Source organism: Electrona antarctica (genome assembly GCF_951216825.1).
Source record: "Electrona antarctica genome assembly, chromosome: 6".
Lineage (NCBI taxonomy): Eukaryota > Metazoa > Chordata > Actinopteri > Myctophiformes > Myctophidae > Electrona > Electrona antarctica.
Genome location: NC_136811.1, coordinates 39979215 through 39995733, shown reverse-complemented (window position 1 = coordinate 39995733; position 16519 = coordinate 39979215). Strand labels below are relative to the sequence as shown.

At 45.0% G+C, this 16519-nt stretch overlaps 1 protein-coding gene across 1 annotated transcript in view; it reads right to left on the bottom strand.

Annotated features, from left to right (window-relative positions):
• Window positions 1-16519, bottom strand: part of cadm4 (cell adhesion molecule 4) — a 198936-nt gene that overhangs the window by 14998 nt on the left and 167419 nt on the right. Inside the window, exon 7 of the mRNA XM_079503230.1 lies at window positions 10469-10641. Within this exon, the coding sequence (XP_079359356.1) occupies window positions 10469-10641 (173 nt within the window). The remainder of the gene's footprint in view (window positions 1-10468; window positions 10642-16519) is intronic.

The following is a 16519-nucleotide window of genomic DNA, read 5'->3' as shown; positions in this document are numbered from 1 at the left end:
AGTCCTATATAGCTCTAATGCAACGGCAGCAACGGCATAGGGCTATGGACCACAGCTATGACCCCAATAACTCTGAGAGTGTACATATGGAACCAAATGGACCCTTACGGTCCTTACAGGTCCATGTGGTTCCACGTGTACACAGTACAGTAGTGGCTCAGGGCTAGAGCGGCGGCTTGGGAATCGAAACTTCGGAAGGTTCCAAGTACGATCCCGGGCTCCCCCCTGAGTGTCCTTGAGCAAGGCGCTGACCCCCTAACTGCTCCCGGTGCACAGGTTGGTCTAACTGCTCCCGGTGCACAGGTTGGTCTAACTGCTCCCGGTGCACAGGTTGGTCTAACTGCTCCCGGTGGACAGGTTGGTCTAACTGCTCCCGGTGCACAGGTTGGTCTAACTGCTCCCGGTGGACAGGTTGGTCTAACTGCTCCCGGTGCACAGGTTGGTCTAACTGCTCCCGGTGGACAGGTTGGTCTAACTGCTCCCGGTGCACAGGTTGGTCTAACTGCTCCCGGTGCACAGGTTGGTCTAACTGCTCCCGGTGCACAGGTTGGTCTAACTGCTCCCGGTGCACAGGTTGGTCTAACTGCTCCCGGTGCACAGGTTGGTCTAACTGCTCCCGGTGGACAGGTTGGTCTAACTGCTCCCGGTGCACAGGTTGGTCTAACTGCTCCCGGTGCACAGGTTGGTCTAACTGCTCCCGGTGCACAGGTTGGTGCCTTGCGTGGTTTCCTCCGCCATCGGTGTATGAATGTGTGTGTGAACGGGTGAATGAAAATGCACAATCTATATGTAAAGCGCCTTGGATAAAGGCGATATATATAAATGCACCATTATACCATTTACTCTCAGAGTTAAAGGCCCGAAAGGGTCCCTTTTGGACCACGTTTCTATATCAATGTTGTCGTCAGCTGCCACTCGAAAGGCTGAACTCGGTCGGAGGCCGACATTACTGTCGGTCGTCGGAACGCCTGGGAAATTCACTCAAGGGTTCTCGGGGCCTAATTTGGGGGCACATTGTCATGCATGGAAATTGAGGAAATGCTAACCAGAGATGAGGTCCCCCCCCCCCCCCACACACACACACACACACACAACACACACACAATTACCACCACCAGCGACCGGCACCTGTCCCCCTAGCCTACTTTCATCTCACTTCCCCAAAGTCTCACTTTGATGAATGCAATTAGCCTCACAGATCCTTGGACACACTGTTAATCCCCCCCGGTTCACCCACTGTGTCACTGTCCCCAATTCCTTCTGTCCACCCAGACCCAGTGGTGAAGAAACGTGCTCAAAATTATAAAGTAAAAAAGTATCAATACGGCAACTGTAGAAATAGTAAAAGTCCAGAATTCTAAGTAAAAGTACAAAAGTATTGGTATCAAAATGTATTCCTAAAGTACTAGTAAGTAGAAAGTAGCCATATTCATTATGCAGAATGTCCCTTTTCACGTTTTCAAATGAAAATAGCCAATCTATCTGTCTATAAACTACTGTATATATCAGTCTCCTATCATAGCCCAGTCTCACCAGCCAGACTGTTGCCTCCCACCATTTTCGAATGCTTCCGTCATACAGTCTGGAGAAACGGAAGCGCTGAAAATGATCCAGGGATAAAGCAGATTTGACGCCTCCTCCCTGTGCTTCCGTTTTGCCATTACATTCGTGCAAATTTGTCCTAATACAAATCAAAATAATCAGAGCACATAAAGTATGGCTTGCTGCTTATAAGAAATGGAAAAGACATTCTACAATTGCATGACGTGAACGGATGATAGCTTCCATTCTTGGCTTTCGGGAGGTGCAGCTCCACACTCTCCGGTATATAGCATTCAGAGATTATGGAATAGTTGTCTGGCTATATGTGAGACTAACCATAGCTCAATCCACACATATGCTAACACACACACGCACGCACGCACGCACGCCCGCACGCACGCCCGCACGCACATACTGTACATACATGTAGACAGAGTACATACAATGTCACACAGATGAACTGACTGACACACACTCTAAACCATTTCTTATTTCCACCCTCTATCATGTAATCTCTCTCTCTCTCTCTCTCTCTCTCTCTCTCTCTCTCTCTCTCTCTCTCTCTCTCTCTCTCTCTCTCTTCCCTCCCTCCCTCCCTCCCTCTCTCTCTCTCTCTCTCTCTCTCTCCCACACACTCTCATGCAATTCAATTCTAATGGGTTTTATTGGCTTGGCGATTCATCTGAGTGCAGCAGCTCAGTTCAATTACATAAGCGGGCCCTCTGGGCTTTCAGCAGACAATCAGCAACATTCTCCTCGCAATGACACACACACACACACACACACACACACACACACACACACACACACACACACACACACACACACACACACACACACACACACACACACACACACACACACACACACACACACACACACACACACACACACACACACACACACACACACACACACACACACACACACACACACGCGCGTGCGCACACACACACACACACACGCGCGTGCGTGTGCGTGTCTGCGGCCACGCATGTGGCAAATCACCTGAAACAATTTCACACCGCATCTAGATCATTACCGAGGTTCTGAAAGTACTGGAGACCATTCTACTCTGTGTACTCGTACACACACACACAGAGAGTAGAGACCATTCTACTCTGTGTACTCGTACACACACAAGCACTTCATCCACAAATGTTCTTCTTCCCCACGCAGTGTTAAAGCCTCAGTGTCGGTTCATACGCTGACAGAGCCCACAGCACCTGCAACAAATTGGCAGCCGCCTTCCGTGCTTCTGCGCTTGCCGTGAAACACGGTCCCGGACGGGAGATAATTCTCACAGAGGGCGAGGTTGACAGACGGAGAGAGAGGGAGAACCACTAACTTCATTCCTGCGCCTGTCATAAAAATGGTTTCATCTTTTTGTGCTGACTCATCCTCCATACAGCCAGCCGCTCCATGTCTCCCTGTTACCTTGCCTCCACTCCCTCTTCCTCCAACCCCCCCCTGGTGCATTGTGGGCCTTCCTCCCAGGAGGGCTGCATGCACACGGCAGCTAATCTGACGTCCCGTTTATCCGACAGGCCGCGCCGCCGGATGTTAAACCCACTTCGACCTCCATCCCTTGTCGCACCGCCTCCATCTCCCCCTCTCCCCTCCCCTCCCCCAACTTCTCATCCTGTTCGCTGTCACTCTCAGACAGCCCCGGCGTCCCTTCAGGGAAACCAGGCTGAACTGCAGCGGACCCAGGATCAAAGGGCAAACCGGTGCCAAGGTGAGAACAGTGCAGGCAGAGTTTTTACACAAGAGAGAATGAGCTTGCAATAGCCAGATTCATCACTCAGTGCATTAAAGGAGAAAGAAAGTGGTACCAGTGGTACACTCCTGCAGATGCCCACTCCTCATTTAATTGGGCCATATATACCAGCTGTTACTGATTGCCTTTAGTTCAGTTCTAGTTTGACCAGGCTGGGAGTTAGTCCCTCTCGCACTCTTCAGTTCTACCATATGTGCTACAGTCCCTTTATATTATATTTTCTGTGTGTGGATGCACAAAGGCCAGCTTTAATGAAATCCCCTCACCCAGGACCAGTCTAGTTTCCTCCATGTCCTTTAACCCAGACACACCTCCTCCTTGGCAGGAGGTATAGCATTAACAGCTTTAACAGGAGGAGGTATAGCATTTGGAGCAGGAGGTAGAGGATATAATAATAATCTTTATTTGCCCCCGAAGGGATATTTGTCTTCACAAATCATGTGAAAAACACCCACAACAAACCAACACACAGCACAGAAAACCATATCACCAAGACAATACATAAACATGAGGTCCCCCACTGTACACAGAACCATCCTATCGCGGCGGGGCAGTTTGTTTAATGCTGCCATGGCTGAGCGGACAAAACTCCTTACTAAAACTGACCTTTTTCCCCACGCTAAGGTTCTGTATCTTATGGGCTCCATTTTCGTCACCGCTAAACCCCTTATCCCTAAACTTCTTTGCCTTTTTTTTACTATTTTGCAAAACATTTTTGAATAGTTAAAATGGCCAGTCTAACGTGTCAGCGTAGATTGGCTGTTGAACTATTAAAAAATGTTTTTCAGAATAGTAAAAAAAAAAGGCAAAGAAGTTTAGGGATAAGGGGTTATAAGTCTGTAATCTGCAGGAGGTATAGCATTAAGAGCAGGAGGTATAGCATGAACAGTAGGAGGTATAGGATAAAGAGAGAAGCAGCCAGAAGGAAGACAGAGAAAAGGGACAGTGGGAGAGACAGTGAAAGCGAGTGAGAGTGAGAGCGAGTGAGAGCGAGTGGGTGAGTGAGGCTCGGAGATTTTGTGTGACAGACACTGAAAATGGAAATGGAAAAAAGGGCCTGGGAGAAAAAGAGAGTGTGAAGCAATGAATACGTGTAAGGGAAAAAAAAGCGGGGTAGAATAAGAAAAAAAGAAGAAGAAAAAAAGAACGATGAGACCATATCCTTCTTGTCACCGTGGTCTTTGGAAAGACTTGTTCCTCGTCAAGTCACTACAGGACTTTATTCAGCACATATTATGTAGCAGTTCAGTAGCCTGAAATTGCTACCGCTATGTTCATCTTGTGGATATTTTTCACTCCGCTTATGATAAGCGGAGAGAAAAAATAAATCTGTTCATCTTTTGGAAAAAGAACAAAAAGATCCAAAAGACGAACACAGCAATCAGTCCTGATTCCAGGCTAGCAGTTCAGTAGTTCTGCAGTGTGTGTGTGTGTGTGTGTGTGTGTGTGTGTGTGTGTGTGTGTGTGTGTGTGTGTGTGTGTGTGTGTGTGTGTGTGTGTGTGTGTGTGCGCGCGCGCAGTATATCATACTGAAATTTCCTTCGGGGTCAATTAAGGATCCATCTATGAGCTAATAGCATCTAAAACACAGTCATTGTGATGATGAACAAAAATGTGATCAATATTGTAGAGGGTCATTGGCAGCCTATTTAATAGCCGTAGACACTAATATAATAATGAATTCCTCACTTTGAGAGGAGAAAACAATGTGTCCCATGTTGGATTGCACAGTAAAAGCCACTGGCATCACGAGAGTGCATGGGTAGACTAGACGTCTTATCAAAGCTCATTTGCTAGAATTGCTTTAATGCTGAGCCGAGCAGCGAGGTTGGCTTAGGGTGGTTCGTTTCTACTTTGTTTTTGTGGATCTCATTCTCAGTTTTAAACAAAAAGAAAGAAAGAAAGAAGGAAAAGTAAGAAAGAAAATCACATTAATTCCGTCTCTTTTGTGACAATGACAATTGGTGAATTAAAAAAAGGAGGGCGTAATTAAAAAGTAGCATAGGCCAGGCAAAAAGAGACAAAAGAAACGATGAGAAATCATGAAACGTAGTATAGGCAACAAAAGGCCAATGGAGAAAGACAAAGGGTGGAGAAAGACAAAGGGGCGGAGAAAGACGGTTGGTGAAAATGGTGAGGAAGACAAAGAGAGATGAGCGGGAGATTGGATTTATTTCTTTTTCTACAGAGGAGACAGAACACATAAAAGCTTGACATATCTAACCTTCTAGAGAGAGAGGGGGAGTAGGAGGGGGAGTAGCGGGACTCGGGAGGGGACTGGCAAATCGAGAGGGGGAGCGAGATGGAGAGAGTGGGCGAGGATATGTCAACTTTCAGGTTGCCACCTGCCATGCCAGCTTTCCCTTCCTCTCATTATCTGTCTGTCTGTCTCTCTCTGCGGAAAACTGGAAGGCTGCCATTTTGTGGGCCACTTCTGCTTCTAAACTTTGCACAACGTACATGTTATTATGTTCTATGCACGCATGTTCTATGTGGTCTATATAGGTGTGCGCCTGCGTGCATGTGTGTGTGTGTGTGTGTGTGTGTGTGTGTGTGTGTGGATGCGTGGATGTCTGCGTGCATACGTGTGTGTGTGTGTGTGTGTTTTTGTGCATGCACAGTATGCACATACATATGTGTAGGAGTGTGTGTTGGTGCATCCCTCTCTCTCTCTCTCTCTCTCTCTCTCTCTCTCTCTCTCTCTGCGTCTCTCGTTCTGATCTCCTAAAAGGCGTGTTTGGGTGCAGTGGCAGGACCAACCAGCAGGGGCCAGGAGAGATCAAAAGGGCCCCCTGGGTTGCATAGTGCAGCATAGTGCGGGTGTAGGTGTAATAATGACAGCATAGTGCAGGTGTAATAATGACAGCATAGTGCAGGTGTAATAATGACAGCATAGTGCAGGTGTAATAATGACAGCATAGTGCAGGTGTAATATAGACAGCATAGTGCAGGTGTAATAATGACAGCATAGTGCAGGTGTAATAATGACAGCATAGTGCAGGTGTAATAATGACAGCATAGTGCAGGTGTAATATAGACAGCATAGTGCAGGTGTAATATAGACAGCATAGTGCAGGTGTAATAATGACAGCATAGTGCAGGTGTAATAATGACAGCATAGTGCAGGTGTAATAATGACAGCATAGTGCAGGTGTAATATAGACAGCATAGTGCAGGTGTAATAATGACAGCATAGTGCAGGTGTAATAATGACAGCATAGTGCAGGTGTAATATAGACAGCATAGTGCAGGTGTAATAATGACAGCATAGTGCAGGTGTAATAATGACAGCATAGTGCAGGTGTAATAATGACAGCATAGTGCAGGTGTAATAATGACAGCATAGTGCAGGTGTAATATAGACAGCATAGTGCAGGTGTAATAATGACAGCATAGTGCAGGTGTAATAATGACAGCATAGTGCAGGTGTAATAATGACAGCATAGTGCAGGTGTAATAATGACAGCATAGTGCAGGTGTAATAATGACAGCATAGTGCAGGTGTAATATAGACAGCATAGTGCAGGTGTAATAATGACAGCATAGTGCAGGTGTAATAATGACAGCATAGTGCAGGTGTAATAATGACAGCATAGTGCAGGTGTAATAATGACAGCATAGTGCGGGTGTAATATAGACAGCATAGTGCGGGTGTAATAATGACAGCATAGTGCGGGTGTAATAATGACAGCATAGTGCAGGTGTAATAATGACAGCATAGTGCAGGTGTAATAATGACAGCATAGTGCAGGTGTAATAATGACAGCATAGTGCAGGTGTAATAATGACAGCATAGTGCAGGTGTAATAATGACAGCATAGTGCAGGTGTAATAATGACAGCATAGTGCAGGTGTAATATAGACAGCATAGTGCAGGTGTAATATAGACAGCATAGTGCAGGTGTAATAATGACAGCATAGTGCAGGTGTAATAATGACAGCATAGTGCAGGTGTAATAATGACAGCATAGTGCGGGTGTAATATAGACAGCATAGTGCGGGTGTAATAATGACAGCATAGTGCAGGTGTAATATAGACAGCATAGTGCAGGTGTAATAATGACAGCATAGTGCAGGTGTAATATAGACAGCATAGTGCAGGTGTAATAATGACAGCATAGTGCAGGTGTAATAATGACAGCATAGTGCAGGTGTAATATAGACAGCATAGTGCAGGTGTAATAATGACAGCATAGTGCAGGTGTAATAATGACAGCATAGTGCAGGTGTAATATAGACAGCATAGTGCAGGTGTAATAATGACAGCATAGTGCAGGTGTAATAATGACAGCATAGTGCAGGTGTAATAATGACAGCATAGTGCAGGTGTAATAATGACAGCATAGTGCAGGTGTAATAATGACAGCATAGTGCAGGTGTAATATAGACAGCATAGTGCAGGTGTAATAATGACAGCATAGTGCAGGTGTAATAATGACAGCATAGTGCAGGTGTAATAATGACAGCATAGTGCAGGTGTAATATAGACAGCATAGTGCAGGTGTAATAATGACAGCATAGTGCAGGTGTAATATAGACAGCATAGTGCAGGTGTAATAATGACAGCATAGTGCAGGTGTAATAATGACAGCATAGTGCGGGTGTAATATAGACAGCATAGTGCGGGTGTAATTAAGCTGTGGCTCAAACGCACAAAACAGTGTAATCCTGTGACGACGAGCCGACTGCCACCGCAGCGACAAGACCTCGCGCCTCGCAGCTGTTCCCTTTTTTCCGACTTAAAGTCAAAAGTTCCCCACAAAGTCACGTAAAGACCTCAAGGCCCCAAAGCCCTTTGAACTCATTGTGTCTTTTCAAATATGTATGAGCCGTCCTCCCATTTCCTGACGAGGCTATTTGGAGATACAACGGTTTCTCATGCCAGAGCCGCGAGGTCCGTCCTCTCCAACATCATCATCTTGTGTAATGTGTGCGATGGATGTACCGCGTACAGTCGTGTAAAGTACATTTACTATACTGTACAATTTTGAGGTATTTGTACTTTACTTGAGTATTTCCCATTTCCAATACTTTTACTTCTACTCCACTACATCTCAGAGTCAAAATTTGTACTTTTAATCCACTACAATTATTTGAATAGTTTAGTTACTAGTTACTTTGGAGATTTAAATTTTGATTAGAAAAACATACATTAACCACTTCAACCCTATACATTTCGGCAATCTGAAAATAGGCGATCTACAAGTTCACAATGCGTCACGATGCGACACATTGTGAGCTTGTAGATCGCCTATTTTCAAAGGATATTGCACAGATTTTTGAACCCTTGTGAAATGGGACATTCTGCAGTAAGAAACCTTGAGTTTTAGGAACTTTCAGTAAACTATATGTTAGTTCCATTGATCCAAGCTGGAACACAATATTGATAGATTGATCATGAAAATATACATGCTCTGAAAATGCATGAGGTTTATATTGGCTTCTGTGGTCTGATGGGTGGGCCGCGGACGCTTTGTACATTTTCAACTGGCCCTTATCCAGGAAAGGTTGAGAACCCTAGTCCAACCCAAGGGGCCAGTGAGGCTATTCAACATTGAAGCTCTGGGCCCTAGTGGTAGGAGGAGGGACTACAGGCGGACCCGTGGATTCATGACCGGGAAACCCCGTGCAGCTGGGCTTTAACATTGAGCGCTCGGTTGCACTTCCGCATTTGCCAACCAAAATTTGGTTGGCAAATGCGGAAGTAGACGTTCTGAGACGGTACTTCCGGCAGTCTTCCGGGTGCTTCAAAACGCCACTGAGCAACTTCCACTGACATGAATAGCTGGGGGGGCGGAGCTTCGCGCCAGTTCAGTCTCTATCCTTTTATATACTCTATGGTCCAACCTCAGTATGTGACTTTCTATGATTGCTATTTGCTGCACACACACACACACACACACACACACACACACACACACACACACACACACACACACACACACACACACACACACACACACACACACACACACACACACACACACACACACACACACACACACACACACACACACACGGTCGTACGCACGCACCGTTGGATATATATCTCCTTACACCGCTATAGTACCTACATTTTTAACACTACATTAGCTTCATTGCCATTTTTTTGTCAAGGCCTATTTGATATGAGACGAAAGGCGCCCAGACTTGTCAAGTTTCTTCACAGAGCGCTAACAGAATCACCACCGAGTGATTTGACACAAGAAAATGTAATGAAGCCACATCTGAATCACTCTATTGCCCGTGTTATATCTCACACTGCCCCACAGCGTCACATGTTTTATGAATATATCCCCCGAAGGTCTGCGATCGAGCCCACACGCATTGTCAAATTGTAAGCTGTCTCGCCCACGCTCCTTGTACAATTACTGTACCCATGTTGTTGTGCCTAACTAAGGCTCTGTTCTTCACAAAGTTTAGACCCTGATGAAACACGGAGAGGGAGGATTGAGTCATCATCAGTGTATAACAAATCGCCTCTCTGAGACACTTGAAACAATTAGTCAGAATAATGGTGCCGCGGGCTAGGGTACCGCGTTTGGGACGATCGATAGTTGTTCAGAGTCGATAACGCAAGGGGGGCTCGGCAGAGGTTCTAACCGAATCCAGAACAAAAATAAATAGAGCGCTGAGAGAGAGATGAGACAAACCACAGGATTTATTAGCTCGCTTCCGACACTAGAAGTGCAGATAGAAACTGGGGGAGGAATAAATGAATCCAATTAAACCCAACATAAGAGAGAAGATAAATACCTAATCATCACCCCCAGATGCTAGGACCAGAAATGGAGGAGGAAACATTTTCTTTTTTGTACAAAGGTAAGAAAAAAAAGTAGCCAGTAAGCTGGAGACAGGACGAGGAAAAATGAGGGAACATAGGCTAGATATTTCGGACATGGATCTGGGCCAAAACATTGATAGTTAGGAACCAAATGGAGCCTTACAGATATGTAACTCAAAGGGTGAGCAAAAAACAGAACCAAATGGGCGCTTACGGGTCCATTTTGATTCCATTTGTACACTCTGAGCCATGGGGGTCTTTGGCCTATTGTAATAATGCATAACCAACCGGATGGTCAATGAAATAAAAAACTTCGACAACCATTAATCTAACAGTTGGCGACAGCCGTCGTGGCGACTCACCGTAGACCAGTAGGGTGTAGTGGTCAGCGGCGCGGCCGTAGTTGTTCTGTGCCTGACACAGGTACGTCCCGTTGTGTGACTGGCTGAGACGGGAGATCTGGAGGGTGGGGCCAGAAATCTCTGCCCTCTCAGGCAAAGTCTCATTGATCCTGGACCACTGGATAGCCCTAGGCCTGGAGGGAGAGGGAGAGAGAGAGATAGTTTGATAGTGTGCATATTTGTGTGTGTGTGTGCATGTGCATACATGTGCATGTGCGTGTGCATGTGCGTGTGCGCATGCGTGTGCGTGTTGTTATGGCTGGCTCTGAGGCCATAACGAAAAAGGGGAAACCACACCGGAGGACAATCCAAAAATAAGTGTTTATTTACATACTTGAATAATAGTAATTAAATAATTTAATCAATTAGATCAAAGTTTCCAACTTAGGTTGGCAGGGAAACATGCTGCCCAAAATCTAGAACCAAACAACAAACAAAGAAAGAAAAGAACAAGGGTTCTCTCCTGCGGCCGCCCCTGCAGCCTGTGGAGAAATGCAAATCTAAAGCCTTGTGAGAGCAGGTCTCTTTACTTATAGTGTTTGGAGAGACAATAGCCAGGTGTCTCCCCTTCCACTAATCATCTCTGGCTCCGCCCTCCAATCCAGCACTGCATTGGACTTGTTAAAGGCACACACACACACACACAGAACCCTAAAGGCCCAGGGGGCCATCACAGTGTGTGTGTGTGTGTGTGTGTGTGTGTGTGTGTGTGTGTGTGTGTGTGTGTGTGTGTGTGTGTGTGTGTGTGTGTGTGTGTGTGTGTGTGTGTGTGTGTGTGTGTGCGTGTGTGTGTGCGTGTGTGCGCGAGAGAGTTAGAGAAAACACACAGGTAGAGAGTTGTTTGACTTTTGATATCCTTTAAATTCTTTAAGAGATAGCAAAGGGGCAGTCTGTTTTACTGTAAACCCACATAAATCCTCTTAGAGAGAATTATAAGCCGTCCTACAAACAAATACACACGCACAACACAACACGACACAACAGCAAAAAAAACCCACAAAAGACAGATTCTGTGCACTCTGCCCACACAGGCACACCTGTTAGAGGACAGAGAGAGTAAAGCTATTACTGCTATTACTACTAGTACTACTAACATTATTACTTTGTACTGCTAAGACAACCACAAAGGTATCTGCTTCTAGGATCAACTGGAATATATTAGAATTATATTAGACTTCTTTAGACAAAAAAAAATGTGGAGGAGAGGAAGTGAAATTTAAAACAACATTTATTCCATAAAAGCCAACATGTTTCGACCTCTCACGGTCTTCATCAGGGCAAGAACAACCGGAGTTCTTGCTCAGTTCTTGAAGACGGTTAGAGATCGAAACATGTTGGCTTTCATGGAATAAATGTTGTTTTAAATTTAACTTACTCTCGGAGTGCTTGGATCTCTCTTTCTTTTCTTTTTTAAAACCAGTGCTTCTAGTTTGAGCATGGTATAAACTCATAGACATAGAAAGGTAGACGCCTGTTCCGGCTCTGGGGCAAAATGCTCTCAAGTGAGGGCAAGCTTCCGCGTTGGTGCCAAGGAACGTAATGAAAGGAAGGGACGTGAGTCACGTGACTGGACGCCGCCATGACACTCGTGTCCATATAACTCTATAATCCCCTATGCCACCCTCCCCCCACCCACAATCCCAAGGATAGTTGGAAAACAGTCGAGAAAATCAAAATAAATAAATATATCTATATACACAAAGATCCATGCATACATAATTACAAAAAAAAGTCATAGCAGAGAAGATTTTGTTTCTGTTGTGGTTTGGTGCTGGCCGAGGCATAGGCACGGCACACTGTGTAGTTTGTGTGTTGTGGTAGAGGCGTCTACCTTTCTATGTCTATGGCCTCACTCAGACCTTTACAACAGATTGCTGTATGCTTGCTGTATACAAAGGGTGTGACACAGCTTGCCCCAATGCATTTCCAATGGGAGTCACATGGTCTGACACAACACTTGTGTTGTATGAGGGGGAGGGGCGCAGTCGAAACACAGCCGAAAGCCATACAACAGCTTGTAGTCCAAAATGTAGTCCTCAAACCATGTGACTTCCATTGGAAATGCATTGGGGCGGCCATGACACTCACAGCATTCATACAACAAGCATGCAGCAATGCTGCAAAGGTCTGAGTGTAGGGTGACCAGATGTCCATTTTTGCGTGGGACAGTCCCTCATTTCCAATACTTTTCAGGTGTCCCACATATTGAGACCCTGTCCCACATTGTGACTGGCAGGCAATTGCATCAGTGTTCAAATGCCCTAATAGTTAGTCCCCTAATAGTTGGCCTTCTGTTATAAAGCTCTCTCATTGTCTCTTCCTGCAAGATGTGTTTTAAGCCTGTTAAAATAGCATACAAATAAAAATAAAGCATGATTTTAAAACAAAATGTGAGACACCAAAGGAGATTATAAATGATGGCCAATATGCCTATGGTCGAATATGACATCAAGGCATTTAATAGCAACTCAAGTAGTAAGTTGCTAACCCGGTACTCCAGTATCGCTTGTGTGGGACAAGTGGGGGGTCCCCCCCATCCCACTTGTCCCACACAAGCGATACTTCTGTCCCTCAAATGAACAGATTGGATCTGGTCACCCTATCTGAGTGAGGCCTATGGGTAAACTGGTGCACTCAGCTCATAAGTACTCATAAGTATAAGAGCAGTATTCCAGCTCATAAGTACTCATAAGTATAAGAGCAGTATTCCAGCTCATAAGTATATAAAGAGCAGTACTTCCTGAGTTCCAGGCAGACACTAATGAAGTCTCCCATCAATGAGAGTTGAGTATTGCGAGCAGACGTATGGCTAATGACAGCCCTATCTGCAGCAGACAAAAATGACATCCCTCTTCCCCGCTTATTTAGAGAAACGATTGCACAATGATGAAATCAAATGCAATAAAAGTCAGTGTTTTGTGTTGTTGTTGCTGTTGGTCTTACATTTTTCATTAGCCAGACCTCCGTTGCTGAACAGTAACTAAGTGCAGTTACTTAAGTACTGTACTTGTACTTTACTTGAGTATGTCCTTTCCATGCTGCTTTATACTTCAATTTATTTCAGATGGATATACATACATACATACATACATACATACATACATACATACATACATACATACATACATACATACATACATACATACATACATACATACATACATACATACATACATACATACATACATACACACATACATACATACATACATACATACATACAGCTTTACAAATGATACATTATACAATACATATAAATGATGTGTATTATATATTTTATAGGTTAAGTTACCAAGCAGCGTATGCAGTCATTCAAGTGAGCTCCACCTTTACCAGCTGCAATATTAATGCACTGAACCTTAAATGATCAACAATTATAGTCAACTACAGCGGTGCCCGTGTTGTGATGTCAGAACAGGCCAGATCCATATATGGAGATATAGGGGTGATCAGGTCCAGAGGCAGAGGCTTATGTGCTGATCAGGTGTGATCAATAGGGTAATTTGGGCCCTGTCCAGAGCCTGGGCAGGGGCCCTGTCCAGAGCCTCTAGAGCGGTGCCGGTTGGGTGCTGGCCTACTTGGAACGATGCAAGTTGGAAATGCATGCCCCACCCAGTTATTATGGCTGTGTCCCTTTTATGGAAATATATGGAGTTCTTTGTCAGGCATGCCTAAATATGGAGTCTATGCAGATGTCAGAATGATGTCAGAACAGGCCAGCTCCAGGCCAGCTCATATGGACCCTGGGCCTGGGCCCTGTCCAGACACGGGAAGAGGCCTTTTTGAGGCGGTTCTGGACAACAGTGAGTCCGACCGACTCGACACCGGCCATTGCACCCCCTGCTGTGGTGTGGAACGGGTGTGTTGAATTTGAAGTCGGTGGAGCGAACGGTTCTCGAGTTACGTAGATTACACACGTACGTATATACAGTACAGACATACAGAGACTTGGTGCATTTATAGATAGATAGAAGATAGATAGATAGATAGATAGATAGATAGATAGATATATAGATAGATAGATATAGAAGATAACATGATATACAGTATAATATAATATTTGATTCTGATATTGGCATTAATGACTAAAACCCTACTTTTATCTATAGCTCTCTGTCTCTCTGTCTCTCTGTGTCTCTCTCTCTCTCTCTCTCTCTCTCTCTCTCTCTCTCTCTCTCTCTCTCTCTCTCTATTCCATGTTCATGTTTGTGCTCTTTCTACATCAGTGATTCAGTGAATAATTAATTTTAATGATGCTAACTGTTCCTAATTTTGTGCTTTGAATTAAGTGAGATAACAAAAGTTTACAAAACTATGAAATGCAGGACCTTTACTTGTAACAAAGAATTCCGACACACTGGCATTGCTATTTTACACCGTTGGTTTTAGTGCCAGCTGTGCCAGTAGCACCGCTGCTGTGTGACTAACTTCTGGACAAATCAATTAAGACGCTGATAAACATTAACGTTCCATTCCACAGAAAAATCAATCTCTGATCAATAAAATGTACATGACGTATTTTGCTCGCCCCAAAAACGTCCCTGAAGTAGCTTTACGTTAGCTTTTCCTTTGCCTATCTTTGCCCTCATTAAAGTTTTCTCCTATGAATTATGCATGTGTGTGATCCACCAGAACAGCGGGTAATGCACAGACGAAGACAACAAGGACTGCCTCGCAGTGGTGGAAAAAGTACTCACATGTTTTAATTAAGTAAAGTATCAATACAGCCATGTAGAACTACTCTGTCCAGAATGCAACATTTATTTGAGTAAAAGTTCAAAAGTAATGGCTTCAAAATGTACTTAAATTACCAAAAGTAAAAGTAGTCATTATGCAGAATTTCATGCAGATAGAAACTGGGGGAGGAATACATGAATCCAATTAAACCCAACAGAAGAGAGAAGATAAATCCAATTAAAGTTTTCAATTGTATAATAATCTTTTGGAAATAACAGATCTACAAGCACACAATGCGTCACATCGCGACACATTGTGAGCTTGTAGATCGGATATTGTCAAATGGCTGAAATGTATATAAGGCTGAAGTGGTTAATGTAAGTTTTGCAATAATAATCAATAATAAAGCAACTAAAATTTTAAAATAACTGTAGTGGAGTAAAAGTGCAAAATTTGGACCTGAGATGTAGTGGAGTAGAAGTAAAAGTATTGGAAATACTCAAGTAAACTACAATAACCTCAAAATTGTACTTAAGTACAGTACATAAAGTACATTTACTTAGTTACTTTACAAACACTGCAAAGCGCCTCCAAAGGAGATGCTTCTCCTGGACAGACAGAGAGAGATGAACGGATGGACAGATGAGGAGATTGAGGGTGACAGTAGGAAGGGGGGGGGGGGGGGGGGGCAGAGTAGAGGGACAGTGAGAGGGACAGGGGGAGATAGACTGCGTCACATGGGCAGTGTGTGTGTGTGTGTGTGTGTGTGTGTGTGTGTGTGTGTGTGTGTGTGTGTGGGTGGCGGGGGGGGGGGGGCAGAGAGACAGCGAGAGGGACAGGTGGAGATAGACGGCGTCACATGGGCAGTGTGTGTGTTTGTGTGTGTGTGTGTGTGTGTGTGTGTGTGTGTGTGGGTGGGTGGGGGGGGCAGAGCAGAGGGACAGGTGGAGATAGACTGCATCACATGGGCAGTGTGTGTGTGTGTGTGTGTGTGTGTGTGACTGTGTGTGTGTGTGTGTGTGTGTGGGTGGGGGGGGGGGCAGAGCAGAGGGACAGTGAGAGGGACAGGGGGAGATAGACAGCGTCAGATGGGCAGTGTGTGTGTGTGTGTGTGTGTGGGGGGGGGGCAGAGAGACAGCGAGATAGACAGGTGGAGATAGACGGCGGCACGTGGGCAGCGTTCCAGAGGCCACGGCACGGCGGCGCGGCAGCGCGGCCATGAAACACTGAATTACTGATACAACACATGAGAGCAGGAGAGGAGAGTGAGGGGAGGGATGACAGAATGATATGTCCATGAGAGAGAGAGAGAGAGAGAGAGAGGCTGGGTGTGTG